The sequence below is a fragment of the Sebastes fasciatus genome, chromosome 21, assembly GCF_043250625.1.
Source record: "Sebastes fasciatus isolate fSebFas1 chromosome 21, fSebFas1.pri, whole genome shotgun sequence".
NCBI lineage: Eukaryota > Metazoa > Chordata > Actinopteri > Perciformes > Sebastidae > Sebastes > Sebastes fasciatus.
In genome coordinates, this window is record NC_133815.1 from 16,061,801 (window position 1) to 16,087,318 (window position 25,518).

At 40.6% G+C, this 25,518-nt stretch overlaps 1 protein-coding gene across 3 annotated transcripts in view; it reads right to left on the reverse strand.

Moving 5' to 3' along the window:
• Window positions 1-25,518, reverse strand: part of ctnnd2a (catenin (cadherin-associated protein), delta 2a) — a 315,831-nt gene that overhangs the window by 174,027 nt on the left and 116,286 nt on the right. For all 3 annotated transcript variants that reach the window (XM_074621862.1, XM_074621863.1, XM_074621861.1), the window contains exons 4-5: window positions 2,780-2,814; window positions 1,561-1,665 (exon numbers count right to left, since the gene is read on the reverse strand). In XM_074621862.1, coding sequence (XP_074477963.1) covers window positions 1,561-1,665; window positions 2,780-2,814 — 140 coding nt within the window. The remainder of the gene's footprint in view (window positions 1-1,560; window positions 1,666-2,779; window positions 2,815-25,518) is intronic.

The window sequence follows — 25,518 nt, forward strand, 5'->3', positions numbered from 1 at the left end:
ACCGTTTGATTGGAATTTGATTGAGCGATTGACAGCTGCTCAGAGACGGTAGGGCTCCAGCTGGGCTCTGATTGGTTGTTTACCTCTAGACTGTGAAATCTTGCAGATGAAGCTTATGCAAAAGTTCAGTCAGGGAGACCCTCTTTACACTCTCTCTCATTCACAACCTTTCTGTCTGTCTCTCTCTCTCTCTTTACTGGCTCCTACTCTATCAGCTGACTGTGGGTGGTTCACTCTTAGATAACCAAACAGCTCTCCATGAGCCAATCATATCGTTGCAATCAAATTTTAAAACCGTTCTCCTCTCTGCTGCTGCCAGCTGTCATTTCAGTGCGACTTGATGCAATCCGCCTCCATCCCATCACCTCCAGGCTTCATCATATTCTGTGCCCAAGCCTGCTCTGCATTCATTCATTGGATCTTCAGCTACTCCTTTCACCACCAGTGTCTAGACTCCAGGGGGGGAATATATCCTAATCTCATCACGGCATCACTACCCCCTTTGATATACTCCGTCACGATGGAGTCTAATCGCCAAAGACTTGGCAATATTCTTCTATCATGCACCATGTAATGAATTATTGTTCATTCGATACGGGGTCTCTCCTGATTGAAATGCCATTAGGAGCACCAGAAGACACAGAGGCACATGATTTTTTTTCAGATTACCTGTGTCATGCACTACTGTCAGGATATAGTGATCGTTTTATAAAAATAACGTTTCTTTTATCATATTTGCACCAATCTGCCTAACTCAGTTTTAAAGTCCTCGGTCTTGGAGTCAGTTGTATTTATTAATTGACTACCCTAACCTTTTAGTGTCAAACTACAGCTATATTCTTACCTGGTGAGAAAATCCAACTTTTTTTATGTGAAGAATATATTTAATCTAACTATATACTTAACGTCTAATCTGGAACAAAATTCTCCCTCGACTCAATTTGCTGACTGTAAGTAGAAATGAAATCTAAGTGAGGACTCAATATTAACACGGGGAATTGCTGCACTTAGGCCAGATATCTAATGGCCTAAGGGACTAATAAGAGTACATTTTCTCATTTCCTTTCAGGAAAACAAAAATAATTACCAAACAAATACACGCCATAATCCTTCCGTATTCAAACCAACCACAGGCGTGGGTTTTTATTAAGATTGCCTGGATGTTCGTTCCCCCACAGTCACTCATTTTCAGGAGTGACTGTGCATGACAATTAAACATTAGATTTATATTCCTTTTGAAGCAGTAACAGGTTTGTTTACCCTTGCCGAAGTGCCCGCTAGAGTTGAGCGGAGTAGACCTCGATTTTGATCATGTGTTAACAAAGTAAACAACTAATTTCCTGTCTACGAATGAAATCCTTGTTCCTTAATGTTCTTTGACTGAAATTGTATTTTGTTTGGGGTGCAGTTCTGCTTCAGTCTGAGTCAAGTCAATACCACAAGCTGGACTGAAATAATTGGAATCTAAATAGACATTTTATATTATTAGGATTGTATCCCCCCCCTTGCCTTTCCCAACAACACACACACACACATAATGGCGCTGATAGATATACTTACGTTCTCCACTGTCAAGTATTCCTGATTCCTGGAGGGAGCGAATGCAGGAATCCACCAACTCCAAACCAGTGGTCAGCTCGTCCTCAATATCCTTTTGTCCATCCGCTGTGAAGGAGAAAAGAGGATGAGAGTGAGCAAAACAGGCAAAGAGTGTATGCTTGTGGTCTTCACATTATGCAGATTAACACTGACTGTCAAAGTCAAACAGTGGCCTTGGTCTGGCACCACTTTGACACTCTGATATGTATTTGAAAGTGTGATTATGTCTCTCTGTGTGTGAGTGTGTGTGCATCTGTGTGTGTTTGCAATCATTTTTTAATCCATCAGGTATGTGGGTGGGCGCTTCTGCCCATACATTACTGGGCCGCTGGTATAAATTTCAAATGTTCCTTGACACACAATTTTCCTAGTGTGTCAATCACAAACGAGGCGGGACAGGCCTTGTCGGTGTCGGGGCAATAAATCTAATCCTTAACTCAAGATGTGTCGCAAATATAAAACCCCAGATATTGTGTCGGTGCTACTATGTGTGACCAGATAAGATTTAAGCTAGAAGACAGCATTGAAAAGGTTTGAGGAGTCAGATCTTGCAACAATACAAGCATGCGTGCATGCATGGTCGAGGAGTATGAGCATGTGTGTGTGTTTGTACCAGGGTTATTGTAGTAAACAAAAACTGAAATAAGCAGGGAAAAATACTTTTAGTAAACTGAAACTAAATAAAAACAATATCCTTTAAGAAAAACTAAACTGAAAATATATTTCCTGGTTAAAAAACTATGAAAATAAAATAAAATTGAAACTAAATTCATTTAATTTTTCGTTTTTTAGCCCTAATATATCACTATCGAGTAAAGGAGAAGGCAGGAATTTCCGTCAACTCTCGTGACATTGAACCACAGAAATTGAATGGACTTGACCTTACAGGAGATAGTGGTATGCCGCAATTGCTTCACTAAAGTAGTACAAAGACTAAACATTAAACATTATGGCCATTCCTCCACAGTTCTTTAGCCATGTATTTTGTATGTATATAGCTACATACCTCTGAGACATTATAGCTAGCCCCAATACAAACAAATTAAAACTAAATATATAAAAAACTAACTAAAACTAAACTAAAATGAAATTGAAAAGGCAAAATTAAAATAAAACAACTAATTGAAAATTCCAAACTATTATAACCTTGGTTTGTACAAACATTCATAGTGAGCTTTACCTTGAGCGTTCCAGCGAAACTGCTCATCTGCTGAACTGCAAAAGAAGGATGTAGTTAATAATACGAATAATAAGAAAGAACAAGGACATACAATAAAGTTTGAGAAGATCAGCAGAGTTTTTGAAATCAAAGGCAGATTACAATAGCGCTTCCAAAGTGTTTTACAAAATATGAAGAAAAGTAAAATACATTTAAAAAACAACACAAAAATCTCACTTTCATTTGCACTGAATGTCATTCCAAAATGAGACATTCACTATGTTGAATGTCTGTATTTTAATATTTGTAAAATATGTAAAAACATTGATCGCACTGAAAGGAACTGCCAATGGCCTTAATTGCTTTTATATTCTATTCTGCTGAAGTATGAAAAAACAAACAACAGGAGAATAAGAAATAAAGAACTCACTCTTAAATATCATTTCATTTGTTAGACAGCAACAGGCTTATTATTTATAATTTCTTTTAACAAAACTAATATTTTACAGCATGACTTCCTGTTATCCTTTTATCCCTTTTATTCTCAAATAGATTTGTTACAGACACATACATAACGACACGAGGACACATGCATTCACGTAAACAAGATCTCTTTTCCATTCTCTCGATGGCTGTCAATTGATCGGTGATTGATGGGGGGTTGAACGGAGAGAGAATGACAAAGAGGAAGTAGAAGGAAACAGACAGACAGAAAGAGAAAGTTAGACATGAGTATCGAGCCGCCGGCTGTGTGATCAATGCAGACACGGACAGACTAACTGATACATATAGACTCTTTCATCTGACTTCATCTACGCCATTAGACTGGCCGTCTGGACTAGTTGGCTTGTGTCTGCGTCTGTCCCATTTAAACTGTTTGGTATTCCACATGCCAGACTTTCTAATTGCGCGTCTCTATGCGTGTGCATGTGCGCCTTGGGGCGTCATTGTGTCTAAAGTGCTTGTGTGCCTTCACGTGTGTGCAAGTTTGTTGAGGTATATGAGAATGAGTGAATATATTTAAGTGTGTTTATCTGTCTATTTGTCTGGTTAACTAAGATTGTAACGGTCTTCTGGACATTTTCTAAACAGCTTTCATAGATTGATTTGACAGAATAAGTGTTGATTTTAAACACAGTAGCCTTTTTCTGGAGCATCAGTGTCTAGTAATACATGCCGTATTTAATACTCTGCCATGGAGTCAGGCAAGGTAAAGGAAATCATAGCTAGAAGTGAAGTCTGTTAACTTTTTTGTTAAAATTTTTTTTGTTCAATATATTTCAGTCAGCCTGTTAGACAGTTTGGCCGGCTGCTGCTGTCCTTGCACAACCTAAGGACCTGTGCAGCTGACAGGACAGCTGGTTCCGAAGCGTGACGACCACACCAGAGGTCAGAGTTGGTGTGGACTGAACGGATGGACGCTTCAGTGGCGCTTACGAGCCGCTAGCATCTCACTTCAGGTGTACGTTTTTTGAGTTCACACTGCAGACACCGGCACACCACAATCTGTAACCATCTGCGAACTGTGTTGAGGCCATTGTAGAACCTACAGAGTGACAAGGCTCATTGTTTTTGAAAGTACTAAGAAGGCAAAAACATTTTTCCTTTATGTTTCACCAATACAGTAACAGCAAATAGTAGTATTGGAATTACAGTAAATGTGTGTTTTCTTTCTCTCTGCTGAATGTTGTTGAACTGACATTATAGTTGCACCGTCAAGACCCAAGAATCTCATGACCGTTATCACCAAAAGCAAATCCCAAAGTGATCCATATGTGGTTTTGGATGTTAACAAAAGAAAGAAAGAAAGAAAGAAAGAAAGACTGCAGCTTTCTACTTGGTAATCAAATACATACAGGAATTAATATAAACTTTTAGCCTATAGGTAAAGGGATAGTTTGGGTATTTTAAAGTGGGGTTGTATGAGGTACTTATCCATGGTCAGTAGATGACGGCCGGCACACCCTCAGCTTGGAGAAACAGACAGGAGTGCCGGCACGGGAGCATAGATGGGGCCAGCAGCAAAATATGTTTTAGCCACCTAAAAGAAAGGCTCACCTAAAAAAAAAATCAATATCAGTTTAAGTGTACACTATATTTAGAATATTTTCAGACGGGCAGCTGAACTGAAGCTTATCTGTGCTTTCTTCAAAGCCAGCAGGCTCCATTGACAAAAAACAGTATAGATGAGTTTCACTTTCAGTTCAGTTTCCCGTCAGAAAATACTATGTATATGCACCATAGACTTGGATATCGATTTTTTTTAGGTGGGCCTTAGATGGCTGGCCCCGTCCACCGCACTGTATTGCTTTGCTCCTGTGCCAATACTCCTGTCTGACTATGGATAAGTACCTCATACAACCCGACTTCTAAACACCCAAACTATCCCTTTAAGAGTTTTGTGTGTCTTGCATTTCTATCTTGCCCTCAGGATGCAGCTTGTCCTGCATTTCTTTTTAGTTGAAAGTAATTATTATGTAACTGCTAATCACTGTGATGCACTAGTGCCGCACTAAAGAGGGGACGGGCATGGATGCAGAGAAAGTCTGATCAGTTACAACTTACCAAAGTGGAAATTGTATCATCTAATTATCTAATCACACCAATGTGGGAGAAAAGGTTCAAAATCCACTTGAATTAAGCAACTGGCTACTTGTACTTTTACAATTTTACAATACGGTAACAGTTTTAATGATTTTTACATGCACTACATCATTTATTTTTTTTACCTGCCCACCCACTTACTCTACTTCATTAGCACTCCGCATGTTTCCTTTTATTTCTGTGATTTTCGGAACCAAAATGATGCAATCAAAATGAAATGCTTTGTGGAAATAACTCATTGTAGAATAATAAATCAAACGGCTCAGTTGCCAAATTTCCAAAGTATGTTCCTGTTTGTGATGAAGGGCTACATTCAAATGGACAATGTTTAAACAATTACTCTCCTGCTGGGACTGACTTTGACTGACGCAAGTAAGGGTCAATTGAAAAACGGAGAGACTTTAGGAGTTTGCGGCTTACTAGGCTAATGTAAAACTGTCATTGTTGGAGCAGCTGCAGCCTGAAGGATAGAAACGCAGGGTTGTGACCCAAAGGTCATCGGTTCAAATGCTTGTACCAGCAGAGAAAATAAAAATAAGGCAATTAATCCCCAGTTGCTTCTCTGTGGTGAATATTATAAAACTGTGGCTGCGCTGAGTAGCTTCCCTTTCTGAATTTGTTTGACTGTCTGAATATGAATTAGGATTACGCTCAGCAAATCTTTGCTCGACAGAAAAAAGGTCAAAATAAATACTCACAAGGCTGAGCAGTGCTTTTCTGCTGTGGGATAGAAATGTCTCTGCCATGGGCCAGTTTCTCTATTATAGATAGTGGTTGGTACTGTTTTTGTGGCTCAATTCTGCCTTTTGATTCCAGTTTTTACTGAACTACGCTTCTGATTTGTGTTATATGAGTAAGAAAAGGAACCAAAATGTGTCAAAAGCAAAAAAAAACACTTTCATCTTCAGGCTTGCCATAAATATCATTTAGTGTTTATGCTTGTTTTACATGCTGGCAAGAGCTGATTCTGGGACAGTATTATGATGACCGGGCTGCATTTTTATACTAAGCTGTCAGATGGACTCGCAAGCAGCAACTCCGGGTCATTAATTCTGAGTAGTATACACATCTGGTGACGCATACGTGTCCAGCCATGCAGACAGACGGGCAATAAAGTCCAAACTATGCTTTCAGTGTTGCTAAGTGGAATCCAAAAGCATGTTTCTTAACTAATCCCAACTTCTTTGGTGAACTTGGAACTGTTTCTTGAACCCAAATCTAATTATCGGTGGAGCGTTTCCATTGCAGGCAAAATCTAAATCTGAGAGAAGAGAGTGCTGTAGAGCTTAGGTAACACTGGCGTTACACACACAAACACGTCGACAAAGACACCAGTAAAGCAGAATGATAACACGGTGGTGGAGCGAACTGTCCTTTCATGTGCCAGCAGGAAATACAACAGGATAACAACAGTAAACATTGTGTCACTGTGTTAAAGTGGACTTGATTAGGGAGAGAGAGAGAGAGAGAGAGAGAGAGAGAGAGAGAGAGAGAGAAAAGAAAACTTTGCATGAGAGAGCTGACAGACAGGAGAAAGAGATTTAATAAGCACAGCATTATTCCACAACATTGCACACTCTCGCCTGCAATGCCACAACACCGGCGAGGCAGTGCCTCTCTTTTAACAGTGAGCCGGTATTAAAGAGACATTTCAAATTCACTACTCCACTCTCAACTGCCATCACAGCTTAAATCAACAGACAGCGTCCTCTACCGTTCCCCAGGAAATGCACATGCATATGCATACCAACACACTCTACGTATCAACAAACATATAGACTGAAAGGAAAATATGGTTTGACCCTATTATCCCAATTCAGTGCGTCGGTGTGTGTGTGTTTATGTGTCATGGGAATTTGGAGACTCAAGTAAAAATAAGATGTGAAAACAAACAAACAAACTCTCTAGTGGTATGGTAGCCTTGTGGTGACAGATATACTTTTATTTACCAATTAGAGATCAACTTGAATGCCTTAAGATACAGTAGAGAGCAGTAATAATGTGTGTGTGTCTAAATATATAATAATACATGCATATGCACTTAAAGGGAATGTATGTACGTTCTTACACATTAAAAAGTTTTTTAATTGTTTTTTATTGCCAATGTGTGAACAGGTTGTAACCTAACCAAAAAAATAAGACCTTCCGTGACTTTCTGGGTTTCCTCTATCAGCCTGTAGACTACTTTTAATGTGAAGAATGCGTGCTTTTTTTTCCGGGAAAATCCAACAGATATGATGTCATGTGCGCTCGCGAGTGCCTTTACTCTCTTCCGCTCGTTTAGAAATTGGAGTCCACCAGCCGATTAGACTGTTGTCAGGCTATTAAATAGGCGTAATCAGTCACTATAAGCCCCATAGATGTGGGTCATTAGGGGCCTATTACACCCGCTAGTAGGTTTTTATCATCTATTCACATGGTTGATCACCAAAAGAAGGTATAAAAGAACACGACAGCGACCTGTAGCGACAGTAGTAATTATGACAGGAGCAGAAGCGGAAGTCAGGCGCTGTAGTATAGACAGTGTTAAACTCCATAAGGGGCGGAGGTAAACACAGGGTTTTCACGCAGGAGACTGGAGTTCACAAACACAATGTTTTTCCCTAAACTTACCTAAGTGTTGTTTTTTTTTGCGTAAACCTAAAGAAGTTGTAGTTTTGATACCTAAACTTAAAGAAGCCTTTTTGTTTGTGTTAAAAATGTAACGTTTCATTCAATTTTACAACATGTTAGAACATGTTACTTTTAAGTTTCACTTTCACTTTTACAACGTTATAGTAGGCCCCTATTGACCCACAGCTATGGTGCTTATAGCGACTGATAAAGCCTATTTAATAGCCTGATAACAGTTGAATCATGTGAGTTCACTAACGCCAACAAACAACCAGCCCCCACCACAACTCAGACTCCAACACAAGCTCCACGGAAGCATAAAAAAACAAAGTTATATCTACAGAAGTCTGTCTTGCAAAACAGGAATGTGACCAACATTGGGGAAAACTAGGATCAACACCAGCTGGGCCTTTGATTCATAAACGGACCTTCGTTTGGTTTTGGGTATCAAAGAGCTGGCAAAATTCCTATTGGACGGGTAAGCTAACATTACTGCCAAGCATGTGAAATATATAGTGATATTGTGGTTTTAGCTGGTTAATGTTGCTAACGTTAATCAACATGATACCTGTCAATCTTGTTCAGTCTCGTGTGTGTCGCCTCACTGTTTCGACCGATGCTCGCTTGGCCAATTTCTGATTCTTGCATCTAGCACATTTAATACTGCTTCCCTATGTGTAATCTTGTACTAGACAGATTTTACAAAAAAAAGTATGGGAAACTGAGTTCAGGTTTGAATTTTTAGGACACCAACAAAACCCAGGTAAACATGTTGTTAATGTGGTTAAGGTAGAAGTATCCAGACAGGAATCCCAGCAGCAACATCCTTCATGAGTCATTAGTCGTCAGCTTGGAGAGCATCACTCTGAAAGAGTTTCACACTGCCACACATGGTTCTGCTCAAATCCTCCAGCTGCCTCCCTTCACAGATAATAGCACTTAAGACCACTTGCTCGTCCTGATAAGGCTGTCAGCGTGGATGTGTATGTACCTCCGTTTGCTCTCAGGTAACACAAGAATATACACACAAGCACACACTCTACAAGTGAGGCATTCAGCTGCAAAGTCTGCACAGAGCAAATCTGAATGGCCTTTCACTGACATATACGGCCAAAAATCTAAATACACAGATACACACAGATAAAAAGCACCCCCATAGAAAATGTGTCAAAAATTGAAGTGAAAGCGATTTACATCTTTGTTAATTGCTATCCTGTTGAGTTGGAGGGAGGAAAAAATGGCAGGCTTAGCGTGCAGTCCAGGGTTATTTTATTATTGCAAAGCAAGAACCTAATAGACTCTAATGCACCATCTGACATTATGCTTCAGTAATAAGTTGCCCTAAATACATCCTGGCATTCCGAAAACTATATCTTTGCAAGGCATAAATCCATATTTTATCATCTGTGCTTTTATTGTGTAACTAGGGATGTCAATTGATTTAAATTTCCAGCGATTACCGAGCAAGTATTTGCCTGATATCAGACAGAAATGTTAACTCAGTCTGACATTGCCTCCACTCTAACTGATTTCCGTGGTGGTGGTGGTGGGGGGGTTGATTCGAATTTCCTAACCAATCACTAGAAACCAACGTATCTGTCTGAATCTAACGGCATTATAAGTCGACACTGATGCGCACCCACTGGTTTTGCCGTGATTTTACGAGTGGAGCGAAGCAATAGCGATATTGAGAAGACTCTACCGAGTTCGAGTTGGCAAATCCGTCTGATATCTTGACATGAAACAGCGGTTTCTCGGTTAAAAAGTAATCGAACAATGAGCGCTGCAGGGGGACTAACAATTAGCCAATCAGCAACCGCCGGGACTAACGCTGTTGACTAAAGCTTTTGTGAAGCGTTGTCAAGCTGGCGGATTCAAAGGTCTGGACCCAGGCAAAGCAAGCATAAGATAGGTAGGAAATAATTTGAATTAATTTGACAAAGTGACAATGGGCCTAATTTAATCCAAAACACACACTAGTAACACCCTGCGGAGAGGGACAGAAAAGAATAAAGCTAAATTCACCTGAATGAGACGGACCTCTTTCAGTTTTCACAATTTTTCAACTCTGGATCCAAAACCTGGTCACAGAGAATAATGGAACATAAAAACAACTGCACCAATTTCCTCTTCCTCCTTTATTTAAAGAAGAGGATGATGTACAAATCCTACATATGATGGCTTCAATGTTGAAGAAGGTGTTAATATGAGCATCAAGAATAAGTAAGTCAGAGAAGGAACTGAAACTGTGCTATTGATGAGGATATTCATTCATCTTTGCCTGCATAGAGGTCAGATGTCATGGTCAGCTACATCCCATCTGGGAGCTGAGAGAGTTTCAGTATCTTGTTTCAAGGAGAGCTGAACAAGCAGGATAGATGTCTATGGACATGGTAGCTTGAACCCACGTTCTCCAGCCGAGGAGTGATCCCCCATCCTCACTGCGCCACCCTGTTTCCCAACCTTTGCGAAATGTCAGTTGTCAGGGCGACTGCTGTTCATCAGGGCCGAAATCAACCTGAATGATAGAGAACCATTCAAGCCAAACAAGGGGAAGTTGGTCATTACAAAGCAGTCCAGTCTATTTAATAGACCTTTTTCATTAGGCTATAAACCCACTAATTAGCTCGGAATGAGGTTCAATGATTGCATCTCCCCCTTTCTTTCTATATAGGGCTTTTCAGATGGAGAATAGATGGCATGAGGCTTGTTAGAACAGTTGAAGTGTTTCCTTCAATGCCAAATTTTTGATGAGTCATGAAGAAAAGCACCAATAAACTTGTGCACTTTCCCCCAGTTGAATTTAGATGAATCATTAAAGTCTCTTGCACAAAGCAGGTATAAAATAGACTATAGACTATACCAGAGAGTCTCTATGACTTTATTGTAGATTCATTGTTCGATTCCACATGTGTTCAAAAGGTTGGTTTACAGAACAGAATAATTAAATCAACCATACATTATATATATTCTGCTGATATACTCATATTTCACGACTGACAGCAAAAATTAAATGAGAGACATCTCAAGGACATTTAAAGTATTTGGATACAGACATTTGGAAACCTCACATGGGTCAACTTCACTGATGGATAATTTCAAAGCTGACAAACAGTGGGCAGTGCAAGAGGCTGTACTGACATTATATCGATGTCCATAACAATATATTTTAGTGTTTATATAACATATAGATGCCAGTGGCAAGAAATTATGTAGGTAAAGTAGTACTAAATAAAATAAAAAATAATAAAAAACTATAAAATGCACTGAGAGGCATTGGCTGGCTGTAATCAACCTCTAATTTGCACCTTATTTAGGAAATATTTCCAGTGGGGTTCACAAGCCGACTGTTCAAAAGCAACCAACTAAAAAGACTCGGTCAAAACTGACTATATGTCTGGACTGTGTATGGTCAGTCTGTGAATTTGTGGCTAAATCGTTCAACAAATAGTCAGTGGTCATGTCTATAATGTTAAATCCAGCGGTACATGTTCACCAGGTCCAGCTCCACTCAACTGGCCGTTCAAGCGGTGACGTACCCTCTCGTCGATCGTCTGATTGGTCCCTGGTTTTGCCGTTTCAAACAGGAAACAACATGGCGGTCTGCTCGTAAACTTTCTGTTATTCCGTCTAAACAATCCACCAAAATCTACTTCTACAAACATTTAAGAAGAGAGAAATGGTCTATGTCACTGCTGAATCTCATTTCATTTTAGAACTAGATCGCCTAGTTTGACAGCTTGGTCCAAGTTTAGTTAGCTGGACGCGTCGCGCTGGGCGGGCTCATCTGCATAAAGGACTGTTCCACGCCTTTTCATTTTGAAAGAGCAATGGCCATTGAGGAAACTTCAACACTCGGCTGACCAATCGTGTATCTTCATCACTCAGTCAGTCAGTGTCTGAGTCTCTGAGCCTCTGCAGTCCAGCCAAAAGTCTTGTTGAGCATTCACACTTCCACTGACCTATTGACTGCATTGCTTACAAAGAGAGTATCTTCAAATCTAGACTGAAGGGCAGTCGGAAGACAAATAACTGACTTATTGGGCAATGCACAACTAGAACCTGGTATACACTGATGAGGTGTGAAACTTAAGAGCTTCCGTGTGACATAACTGATTCTTTCCAGGGAGAAAAATGCAAGGTAATGTTAGGCAAAATTGTGCAAACTCACTTTTAGCCGTGGAGCTGCCTTGGGAACCACTCAATCTTTTTTTGTAGATCTGTCTGTTGTATGGACACTTATCTACCCACTGGTGGTTGTCATAACAACAGTTTTGTACTTCATCATCGTCAGCATGACAGTGTGACACCGTAACGGTAATCTGTCAATCAAGGCAGAGGAGTGGGCTTTTATGCTCTGCACAGGATGTGGGGGTGGGGAGTGTGTGTGTGTGTGTGTGTGTGTGTGTGTGTGCATGTGAGAGATTTGAAATCGCCTTTGTGTTGCGAGTAGGCGAAATGACAATGAATGAAAAGAATGAAATCAACACAAAACTACATCACACGCAAGCAGACTAAGACAAAAAAAATGTCAAAACATTGAGGCGGAAAAGCAAAAAAAGTGTTTTTGTTTATGTGAATACAAGTACGTCGACTATACATACAGTATGTGTCTATGTATGTACATACCAGTGTGTGAGCTCTCTGATACTCTATTCAGAAGGCAGTCTATTGTGCTCACAACAAGGCCGAGGACAAACTTTTGTGGATATGACAGCTGAGTGACAGTCCAACAGTCGGGCTGGAAGAGAATTGTCTAGTCAAAGTGTTCAGTGAAATGACTTCTAATGCTTGACTACTGACAGCTGCAACAAAAAACCCTATTCCTAAAAACAACAAAGAAAACAATGCACCACGCTATTGAAAAGTCCAATGGAGATATTTCAACTCTCTGCAGCTTTCTCCTCTCCCTGCTCCTTTCAAGTCCTACACACTTATTATGCAGATGTTTAGCCTACAATCTTTAACTGCAGACTAGTGTGTATGGAGGAAATACACCCACAGTAGACCTAATCTATTATTATGCAGCTTTAAACCTGCAGTAGGCAGAATATTTTTGGCATCATTGGGCAAAAATCCCATAATAACCTTTCAGCATATTGTAATTCAAGTGTTCTGAGAGAAAACTAGACTTCTGCACCTCCTCATGGCTCTGTTTTCAGGCTTTAAAAAATCTAAGCCGTGACGGGAGACTTTAGCCAATCACAGGTCATTTCAGAGAGAGAGAGCGTTCCTATTGGCTGTTCATTCAACGGAGGCAGCTGTCAATAACTCGTGAACTCCGATCAAATGTTCAAACTAGGCAATGCTGATCAAATATGAATCAATATTCTTCCTATTTCTTGCCTCAAATGTTTTCATAAACATCTTGTAGTGTAGTGCGACTGGCGGGTGATGCTTGGTATTTCCTCAACTTATCTGAACATGGCTTCACACAAAACAGGAATATGATGCTAGAAATATTATCAGAACAAGGTCGATTTTCTGAGCTTTCGCACCGTGAATAAAGGCATCAACCAATCACGTTGTGCGGAACCGGTTGAGTTCCAGTTCTATATTCATGAAACAACAACGAGGAGGCTACGTGGTCCGAACCAAGACGGCAAATTTCCTTACTCCTTTCAACCTTGACAAAAACAGCACAGAGAAGATCCACTCTTTCCGTTGTTACCTTTCACAATAAAAGTCCGAGGCATATAATATTCGTAGGCGAGTATTTAGTATTTTTGCGTCTTTCATTCGTCATGCCCCCGGTGTGTAAAGGCCTTTATTCTCATCTTACATGCACTAGCACATGTATAACGCACATACAAGCACACAAAACACATTTATTTATGTCTGTAGGAAAAAAATAAAAAAAATAAAAAGGCAGCATAAACAATAAAGATGCAATCACACTGTATGCTAAAAGTCATCACCTGGAGGTTCATGTGCTGTATACACAATGCATGTACTTATCTAGAGTTTCTGAACGTTTTAATAGAACAGAAAAGGAATATAAAGTTTAATGTTCAATGTTTATAGAGCACGCCAGAATTAGATTTTTTCTTTTTAACCATTGCCAAGAAGATAATGGAAATCCTGATATACCGAACAAAGACTGGACGTCTACTGTACATCCTGCAGGAGGGCCGCTCATTCGGTGAGTATCCTCCACAGATGACTTCTTGGTTTCTTTCAAAAAGGGCTAATTTTTCATGAATGGTCAGACACCATTTAAACAATTTCCAGCAACAGAAATATTTTTGGAAAGCCCCCTGTTAGATGGGGAACACACAAAGCACGCAATTACTCTGCAATATCTGACTGTGCAGGGTTGCTTATGCGTGTGTCTCAAGTGTGTGTGTGTCTGCATGCTTGAACACACATTCACACAGTTACTTGTGTGTGTGTGTGTGTGTGTGTGTACACATGCACAAAATGTGGGTTTCCACTATGAGCAGCACCTGCTGGTTGCACTATTTCAGCTCCGGAACATCTGCTGTGTGTGTCTAAATCACCAAGCTATTATAGTCATTATGATAGGTGGGATATCGCCGTTTTGCACCGGCACAGATAATGACAGAATACCTCCATGCATAATTCACCAGGGACGGGAGGCCTGACACTGGGTGTGCCCCGGATTATTGTACTCCACGCAGACAGGGACTGTCTAATATTTATACTCATCTAAAATGGCTCACTGCAGCAAGGCTGTTATGACATGGAATTGAACTAGAGATTAAAAGCTCTACTGCGCACATTATGAAATGTTCGAATAAAAGTTTGACTTTTGGCAGGTTATTGAACAATATAATAAAAGTTTGAATGTTGACTCATTGAGCTACAGATGCAGAACGTTAACTCTGACATATTAGTCCTAAGATTTGGTTGATCCTCATTATTAAACTAAAATAGTTTAACCTTTGCTTTGCATTTGATACATTGAGTACACTATATGTACTGTAAGAGCTGTTTTGTTGGTTTGTGCATAGTACTTTTTTTTAATATGCAGTGTTTAGAGACCTTACAGTTTGCTCTGTAGATCATTTCAGAGACCTAGGAGCCCTATAAGGGGAAATATGTATTACGGGCATGTGTACAGCAGGCAGTTTAGTAGGGAGTTAATAAAAAACACACTGCACAGTTGCAGGGAAAGCAACCAATTACGAGTTGCTACATTGAGCAGCCACATACCAGGGATCGATGGGCTTGCCTTGCATACCTTGTTAACCAGATTTTGAATTTTCTTTTTGTACTACATGGGTATGCATTTTTTTTCAACACTTACAAAGTGGTGTAAAACAAATATATATATATATATTTTTTTTTTTTTTTTTTTGTGAAACGGGAGCTTGGTTTAGGTCTGTTTTTTTTTCTGTACACATTGTTTTTGTTCTGGAGTGGCAATACCTCGTCTGTAAATGCACAAATTAAATAAAACAATACATTCAAAAATTAAAAAGTAACATTTTAACAAAACCATTTACGTTATTAAATGTAAGACGTGCATTGTTGGCTCTATTAAGAACTCCTTGACTGAACCATAATCACATGTGACAAAGTAGCCGTAATATTAGCATAACAAAATTAATTTACATTTGAAAAATAATAACACAGGCTGCTAAGTACACAAGCAAATTAAAGTCAAAAGGACAGATAATGTATCAGCTCACTGCTGGCCCATTGAACTCAGAAAACAGTAGCTCTCAGACAACATATCAGCAGCACTTCTATAACACACTGGCTGCAATACAAACTAGAGTTTTCAGTGGTATTTTAGAAGAAATGTATTTCCACAGAAAATGCATTTTTAAATGTTTCCAGGTGGTGATGAGCCGAAGAAAGAACAAATACTAAACTTCTGTGTGATGTTAACCCCGTGTAAGCATGCCCACGCACCACTGTATAACAGATAGAGCCAATTATTAGACAAACAGCATGGGATTAATGCAAATTACAAAGGCCAAAAATGAAAACACTTGGCCGGAACAGCAATCATAATTTGTCAATTGTGTTGCTGGCTCACAGTCAGGGACAGTTTGACCTCACCGAGTTGGAGTCAATGATGATTGATTCTACATGTGGAACTGTCACCGGCGCTAACTGAGATCTGAACGGTGTGCAGTCAATCATCAGAACGTTTTGAAAACCAGTTGTGGAATCTGCTCTCCGAAAGAAATCAGTGACTGGTGTTGAGGTTGTTTCTAACCATATTTTCAAATGTTTCCCTTTAAAGTGGCAGTAGGCAGAATTTTTTTGGCATCAATGTGCAAAAAATCCATAATAACCTTTCAGCATATTGTAATTCAAGTGTTCTGAGAGATAACTAGACTTCTGCACCTCCTCATGGCTCTGTTTTCAGGCTTTAAAAAAATCTAGCAGAGGACACCAGAGGACACAGAGGCACATGATTTTCTTTTCTTTTCAGATTGTCTCTGACTGACTTTCTCATGCACTATTGTCAAGATATGACCGTTTTATATAAAAAAATCACTTTTTTAAAATCATATTGGCTCCAACCTGCCTACTCCAGCTTTAAATCTTTTGTTGTATCAAAAGAAAGGGGTTCCACTTTTGTTTCATAACTTGTTCAGCTTTTATCTTCCGGTAATTCCACACCTTTCTCCTCCCATTTATATCTACACTAATCTGTGCCTTCAGCTGAGGGGGAAGGAGGAACGTCCTTGTTCTTAAAGTGTATCCATTTGTGCGTGCGTACATGCGATTGCCGGGTCATATTTCTTTTAAACAAGCAAAATCACCTCACCATCTGTATCTTGTCTACTAAATAAATTGTAATCTCCTGCAGCCTGTCAGGCACGGTGAAACTCGTACACATGCGTCAATACGACACACAAACTCACACTCAAGGGCAGTAGTGTGATGTCAAGGGTGGATAGCAGGACATCTCTGAGCTTTCGGGGGGTGAAGCCGTCGACGGTCTAAATCACTCATCCCCCAGGAGGATAATCTAACCAGTGATTTAGTGGGAGTCACTCTCGGAAGCTTCCACTCCAGCGGAGGGATATATTAGTGTGTGTGTGTGTGTGTACAGTATGTGTGTGAGCATGCAAGGTGCGGGGAGAGGTTATCCTCCTTACACTGTCTCTCTCTTTGAGGCCCCCATGAGACCAATTACCAATACTCTGTGGCTTCACATACACACACTTGTAATCGTACACCACATAGGAACCGTCGCTGCTTGACTGTGTGATCAGCATAATGGCTCAACATGTACTTTCAATATTCATGATTCAGGAGGAACCACTTGAAGAGCGGGATAGTTATTATATAAAAAAGAAAACACACAAGCACACACACAGAGAAAATTACAAGACAAGTCAAATTAAGCGGAATATTCAACATGTCACATCAGAGGAAACGGGAGCAAATGTTAGCCAAGGAAGTGTTTGAGGACACTAATGCTGTGTAAACTTGTAATAGGTCAGCATGATGAACAAACAAACTGCAAGAAAGCCTCTTCATTTTTTGCCTCTTGCCCGGTTATTTGCACTGGAACCGACACTAATCTTGTTACAGAGCAAAGGGAGCTTTGCATCATCTGTGTTTGGATCTTCCGAGTTTCTTCTGGTCACTTTGCACAACTCTGCAGGCCAACAATGTTTCGAAAACTAAACTTCTGTCTGATTTATTCTCTCAATATGCCGTTTGTTCCAATTTAAAGAGTAAGTGGACGCATTGTTCTCCTCACAAAAGCAAGCTCCTGGGATGCATTTAATCATTTTCTTTGAACAACTCTCATTCAACCGAATTCCCACATAGTCCGACAAGTTGTGTCTGAAAACAATACCGTGTTCATGTACTGTATACTAATGCCTTGCTGGATCTATCACTCATCTTTCACATCCCTCTACTGTAATTAATGCCATAGACAGCTAATGTTCCACAGGAGTGTATGACCTCTTTAGAAATGAATAATGTTCATACTCTATTACACAAATAACATGTTGTAGGAGAGCGTGTAGGCGTGTACGACAATGTGGCTGCTCACAAAGCCTACATGAATTATACATAGAGTATGTGGGAATGTATGCATGTATATGTTTGATTGATTGATGGGAATGATGTGATGTGACAGTGGGGCCCTGGGGCTGAGGTTTTAATTAACTGGTAGGAGAGGATCTGGCTCGTCCGGCTATCGTGGTATATCACTATGTCTGGTCCGCACACACACACACACACACACACACACACACACACACACACACACACAAAGGCCATCTGGCTAACAGGGTGCAGCTAACTTGCGAGGGATTTTCCTGTCTCTCTCTTTTTTTTTTTCCTGATGGCGTTTCAAAGTTGTTGATTCTCATCGTTCCACAGGCTGTTGTCAATAGGTGCCAAATGTGTAAAAGTCAACACTTGCTAACATCTTGAAAAAACAGAGGCACAAAAAAGATGTCAACATTTGATTCAGTGACTGGGTAAAATATGGAGCATGCATGGGAAATAAATATGACGTAATGTAAGTGTGTGGGTTGTATTTTGGTCATTTCCAGTTCGTTCATTTTCCATTTCTTTGATTTTATCTGGAAACACACACACAGCCATCTTTCCATCACTTTGTAGGACATTACATTGACCTACATTCATTTTCTGGAGACATAGCCTACCCTAACCATAACCACTGCTTGCCTGATCCTAACCCTTACCCTAATCTTAACCTAAATGGAGTGATGCCTGCGAGCTAGTTCAGGCAGTCAACTCAAGCTTCACTTCTACATGCACATGTGACAAGCCTCACTCTCAATGTTTCTATTTCTCTCTATTTAAGCTGCAAAATTCCCTGTCCCTCACTCTGCCTCTTCAATGCTGCCCTGCACGAGTACTGCCGCTGCATGCTCTTTCAGCCCCACCACCATCCCAGCATCCACCTGCAGGCTCCGACGGGGGGAAAAAATGTTTAATCATCACTCCCAATATCTCATGTAATCATATCTGCAGGGAGTGATGAGGTCGGAGTCTGGACCCCAAACTCGAACAATGTTCTGCTGTCGAAATAAACATTTCAAACGTGAGTTGTCCGACTGAAATTTAATCTTACCCTAACCTTAAAGTGATATTTTGAGTGTTTTGAAGTGGGGTTGTATGTGGTGATTATCCATAGTCAGTGTATTACCTACAGTAGATGACGGTCAGTGCGCCCCCAATTTTTAGAAACAGACAGGACTGCCAGCACAGAAGCAAAGCAATACAGTGCTGTGGATGGGGCCGGCGGCAAAACTGATTTTAGCCACCTAAAAGAAAGGCTCACTTTCACTTTTAGTTCAGTTCCCCATGGTAAAATATTATAAATATAGTGTGCACTTACAGGAAACAGGTGGGCCTTTCTTTTAGGTTGCTAAAATACGTTTTTCTGCCGGCCCCGTCCACAGCACTGTAATGCTTTGCTCCCGAGTCGGTACCCCTGTCTGTTTCTCCAAACTGATGGTGCGCCGACCGCCATCTACTGTAGGTAATACACCTACAATGGATAACTACCTCTTACAACCACTTCAAAACACCTGAACTATCCCTTTACACCAAGTCTTCACCCTAAAATGTAATGATTTGTATTATGAGGACTTGCATTTTGTTCCCAAAAGGAACACAAACACAAACATACACACACACACATACACACACATACATACAGAAAGCATGACCTTTCATTGATTTTACACTCATTCCTTAACCAGAAATCCAATCTAATTTCTAAAATCATGTCCATTAGATGTGAGAGCAGAAAGGAATATTTTTTTCATGCATGAAAGAATAGAAGCAAACTCTGGTAAATAGCAGGCCTATAGCTCGCCCCACAGTATATTGATTGCAGCAAATCACTGTTTTTACTGTTTTGATTGTGATGTTTCATTAGAGGGGCGATTTATATTCAGTCTACCGCTCACTTTCAGGGTGACAACACAAAATGAATAAATGTGCCTCTAACACATTTTCAAACAAGAAAAAAAAAAACACACCTGCACACTGTTATTCAGCCTGTAACCTGAATCTACCTTACAAAGAAGACTTTTTTCTTCTTCTTGCAAATTGCTGATATTGAGAGAAGGGAATAAACATAATAAGAAAGTGGCAATGAGGATGTGGTGCCTGAGGATAATGAAAATGTGAATTATGTTATTCACCTTTCACACTGCAGGTAGAGCTTTCCGACATGTTTTAACAGTAAAATATCACTTTAAGTCGGTATATGCCAAGAGTGGGGTCCCCCATCTCCATGTTTTGTGTTATTAATTCCAGATTTAGTCTATGTGCTGCACTGTGTATAAGTATTATTCTGAGCTTGCCTTTTACAACATATTCTCAGAGTACTCTTGAAGAAGATGCCTACACGTCTCAATTTAAAGTGCTCAAGACCCCTTTACTTTGGCCATTCAATTTTAAAACCTTAGGGCATTCCTGCAATAAGTAACAAAACAAGTAAAAGGAAACACTTTGAGTTTGACATTTTCACTGCATCTCCTTCTATAAAACTGACCATCATTTTACACTACAGTCACTTTCTTTGCTCTCTGTTTTATCTTGATTCATCTCATCTAGAGAGGACAGCACAGAGACAGCCTCTTTCTGTGTGGAAAATAGCCAGGAGAGGTACCTGAGGGCTAGAACCTGATGCCAACTTTGGCACATTGAAGCTAGCCAAAGATAAGATAATAAAAAGAACACAAGCAAGTACATTAAAGAGGACTTATTAAGTTTTTGTTGTGCTTTTACCCTTCCTTTAGTGTGTTATATAGTTTTGTTGTGCATGTAAAATGTCTGCAAAGTTACAAAGCCCAAAGTCCACACCAAAGGGAGTTACTTTCCCCCACAGAAACTCTGCTCCTGAACTGCCTGACAAGCCTCGCTTGAAGTCTTGCATTTTCTTCTGTAACGTGATGATGTCATCAAGTATCACATTTGCATAATACCTGCGTTTTTTCAACATTAAATCAGGTAAACCAAAAATACAAGTATGCACCTGAAAATGAACATAATTGCATAATGTAAAATGATTGTTTTGGTTGATTTCTCTCGATTAATGACTTTTCAATCAATGTTACGTCTGTTAATGTTTCTTGCAGGTTTGAGTTTATAAAGCCGTTCGTCATGAGCAAGTCTCGAAGCGCAGGAGATTAAAAAAAAGAGACAGGATCAGGAAGAAACGAAAAGTAGACATAGAAACGGACGGCATAGGAATTTGAATTTTGAATAAAAAGTGATTTAAAATACATCTAGAGTTAATGATGTGAACAATGTACATTCACATGCTGCTCTCCAACTCTTTGCATTGCTCATACGTTAAAACCCGAAGACTATGACTCTCCGCAGGAATTCATCTAGATGATGTCAGTTTTAAATCATCGAGTGACTCACACTAACCAAGGATACAGACTGACTCATTGGGTTACAATGCAAACAAAAATCGATTTGGGAGCATCCAGAGCAGGTGATAAAAGTCACAATGAAAAGTGTAATCACAGCATCCAGTTATGGCTCTTGGGAGGACTCTGGCTCCACATCCAACCCCTGGCCCACAGGAAATAAACTTTATTGTGTTAATCTAAATCCACTATGAAGTCTTTGTGGGGATACAATACTTTGTGCAGCAGTATAGTGCATACACTACTTTCTGTTTTCAATGAATGAATCCAATCAATCATTTGTCTTTTTGTTTGCTGAAGGCTTTAGTATTCATGTAGGCACCAGAGGTAACGACACAGAATAAAAGCTTGGAATCTAAAGAGACAGTTTGTCTTTTCTGTCGATTTTTGTCCTCTTCTCACTTTTGGTACGTATCAATGACAAAGTGACTCACTCCCAACCCGCAGGGCCCAATCCACCGTTGGGTTGAGAGTGAGTCACTGCCCCAAGCAAGGGAGTTTAAATATCTCGGGGTCAGTAAAATGGAGCGGGAGACGGACATGCGGTTCAGTGCGGCGTCTGCACTTATGCGGGTGCTGTACCGGACCGTTATGGTGAAGAGGGAGCTCAGCTGGAAGTCAAAGCTCTTGATTTACTAGTCAATCTACGTTCCAACCCTCACCTATGGTCATGAGCTTTGGGTACAGACCGAAAGAATGAGATTGTGGATAGAAGCGGCTGAAATGAGTTTCCTTCGTAGGGTGACCGGGCTCAGCCTTAGAGATAGGGAGAGGAGCTCAGAAAATCCGGAGGGAGCTCGGAGTAGAGCCGCTGCTCATTCACGTCGAAAGGGACCAGCTGAGGTGTTTCGGGCACCTGATCAGGAAGCCTCCTGGACGCCTCCCTTTGGAGGTTTTCCGGGCACGTCCAACTGGTAAGAGGCCCTGGGGTAGATCCAGAACACGCTATATCTCGTCTGACCTAGGAACGCCTCAGTGTCCCCCAGGAAGAGCTGGAAAACGTTGCTGCGGAGAGGGACGTCTGGAATTCCCTGCTAAGCCTGCTACCCCAAGAAAATGAATGGATCGATGGATGGATAATGACAAAGTGTTAATGTGGCTAACAAAGTTGAAGTAAGGAACTTAGGTTTGTGAAAAGAAGAGGCCGGGCACAGATGTGTGCTTGCATATTAGACACCAAAACAACCTGTCCCTGGCGCACACACACACACACACACACACACACACACACACACACACACACACAACCTATCACCCACATAGCCTCCACTATAAAATCTTCTTCTCAAACTGCTCCGGGCGTTGATTCCTTTGGCCTTAGGGTATGATGCCATGAGGGGACAAACTCACTCACATTCTTTTTCTCTCACTTGCCCTCTCAGTCTCACACACACACACACACACACACTCTCACACACACAGAGAGAGCTTTCTGAGGTCCTCTAGCACCAACTCTTTTGAGGACATCAGTAAGAGGACAAGAACTTGAAAGCGGCTATGTTTCTCAGCCCTGCATGTTAATGGCCGTGTGCACTATCACTCATTACTGCCTCTGCTTCCAGCTTGTCCTTTTCCCTAAATATCCCTTTGAGAATTATCTCTGCTTACATCAACTCTTCATCTCGTCCCTCAACTCTCTCACCTTCACTTTTCTTTGTTCTCACACATTCTTCTTTCCTCACATCTGGTATTAACTCTTTTCTTTCTCTCTCACTTATTTCCCTCTCTCGGTCTCTCTAAGGCTCTACACATTACCATTAACAACATTACCTGCACTGCAGTATCGGATCTAAAGATATTCAGTGTATGTAAACGAGATGGTTGGTTGAGCCTATCTGAACAAAAAGCTGTATGTATCTGTGTCAGTGGAGTATTAAACCTCTCACATCTCGTTCTCTTCCCCTCCATTTAAATATATATTTTATTTACGGCTGTCAATCGATAAAAATATTTAATTGCGATTGATCACATGATTGTCCATAGTTAATCATGATTAATCACAATTTAATTACACTTTTTTATCTGTTAAAAATGTACCTTATAGAGAAATTTGTCAAATATTTAATACACTTATCAACTCATCCTGCACTCGGGGGCGTTTACAAAAATGCATCCAATCAAATTAGATTTTAGGCGACTAGTTAGCCACACTGGTCATATAAAACCACACTTCACCGGTTGTGGATCGAAGCAGCTAACAGAGCAATATGGAGAGATAGGAAGATGTGTTTTTGGATATCAGTGGGCAGAAACGTCATTTCCAAACTCTGAAATGCAGCACGGCAATACATGCAGAGCCGGTTGAAAAGTTTCCCTTTTATCTCTCTCTCATCCTCTGTCTAATCTAACAACAGGTGAGGCAGGTGTGTGTGTGTGTGGAGCCAACAGTCCTCTGTAGCTTCGTATCAAGCTAAACTCTAAGCTTGACCACTTTTAGCGGCCCAATCAAATGCAAAAGATTTGATTTAAATCCCTCTTGTAACTGTACACCGCTCAAATATTCTGTTTTACTGTGAGATACAATACAGTACAGAAGCTAAAGACGCTCTAACGTCCATTTCGTGGGGACCTTAAACTTTCAAATGAGGTAATACTTCCCAGTAGAGGCACACTATTGAGTATATCACTACACATCCATGTGTAACATTGCAAGTAATCACCTATTTTTCCGTAATGCATCTCCACTGTGATCACTGTGTTTCTTACCATAACTGTTATGAATTACAGTTGGCATTTTTTGAAACCAGCTTACTTTAATCCTGTTAAATGGATACCTTTTCTTGCACTGTCGCCACACACACTCAAACACAGAAAAAAAAACATGCCTACAAGGCGGCAGACGGAGAGGCGTGCAGGCAGGGCGTCACACATCCGTGACCCCGCACACACACACACACACAAACGCTGCATATTAAAAAGCGCCGTAATAGCCTGTCGAGCTCTCTTAGTGTGTGGTCAACACAGCATTTTGGCGTGCGTCGCTGTATGGATGAATGCGCACATGCCTTTTTTTCAGCAAATCGTGATGAATTGACAGAAAAGCATAATCCCACATAAATCCAAGCTAATAACTGCCTACACTGACACATACACACACACACACAGAATAATTTTAAGTACCAAAGTCAATAGGAGTGCCAAACCAAATGATGCACACACTGAAAGTGATGAGTTCAATGTAACCTCAGCGCACAGTGGAGCCCCTTCAGCAAGCACAAACACATCAGCAGCGAAAAACTAGCAATAAAACACATTGTTTCTTGGACTAACAAGGCAACAACAAACACATCAACAAATCCAAATGATACGCCATCCCTCACGGCCAATCAGTAACACATGTATCACCCTGTTTTGACCTGTAATTACGCCGCTCTCCTGAGCCAATCATTGCAATTTAAAAAAATGCCAAAAGCAGCAGCGAGATGCATGATATTTCCACATGTTGTTAAAATGTGATCAGAGCTGTCTGATGAAGAACTGTTGGATGAGTGACAGGGATAAAGAAACCCACTACACGCTGACGAAATATTATCGCGGGGGACTATTACGGCTATTGATGTCAAAAACAAAGAAAAACAGACAACACATGTGTTCAAATAGCCATCAGGTGTCCTATTATATAAGCTCTGGGGAGACATTGCCTTGCACAGCATTTGTTAATAAGCTCATTTCTCTTCTGTCTCTCTGTGCTCCTCGCCCGCTTTCCTCTGTTCTCCTTCCACACCTTGCTTTTTGGAATCAGTCTCTTTCTTGCTCTGTCTTTTTTTTCCCTCTCTCTCTCTCTGTCTGTGTTTTGTCTCAGTGTTTCTCTCTCAGTTTCTTTCTATCACACACTCTCTCTATTTTTCCCCCTCTGTCTGCCTCTCTGGCATCATTTGGTTGGTTCTTATCTATTCTCACCACTATCTGGTGTTGGGGGAAGATAAGCATGCATTTGCATGTTTAATGAACCAAACACCCCCGATTCCCCACAGCATGAGGACACACACACATACACACACGGGTGCATGGATACACACATGCACATGCATGCACGCACTGCTGCTGTTGGCCCTGAAGGCCTCCGTCTCCTTGCCACTGACATGGAGACACCAGCTGCTGCCTCCTACAGGAGTAAACATGGCCTATCTATCTATCCGCCGTCACATCTACAGCTGGAATGAGAGGGGGATATCA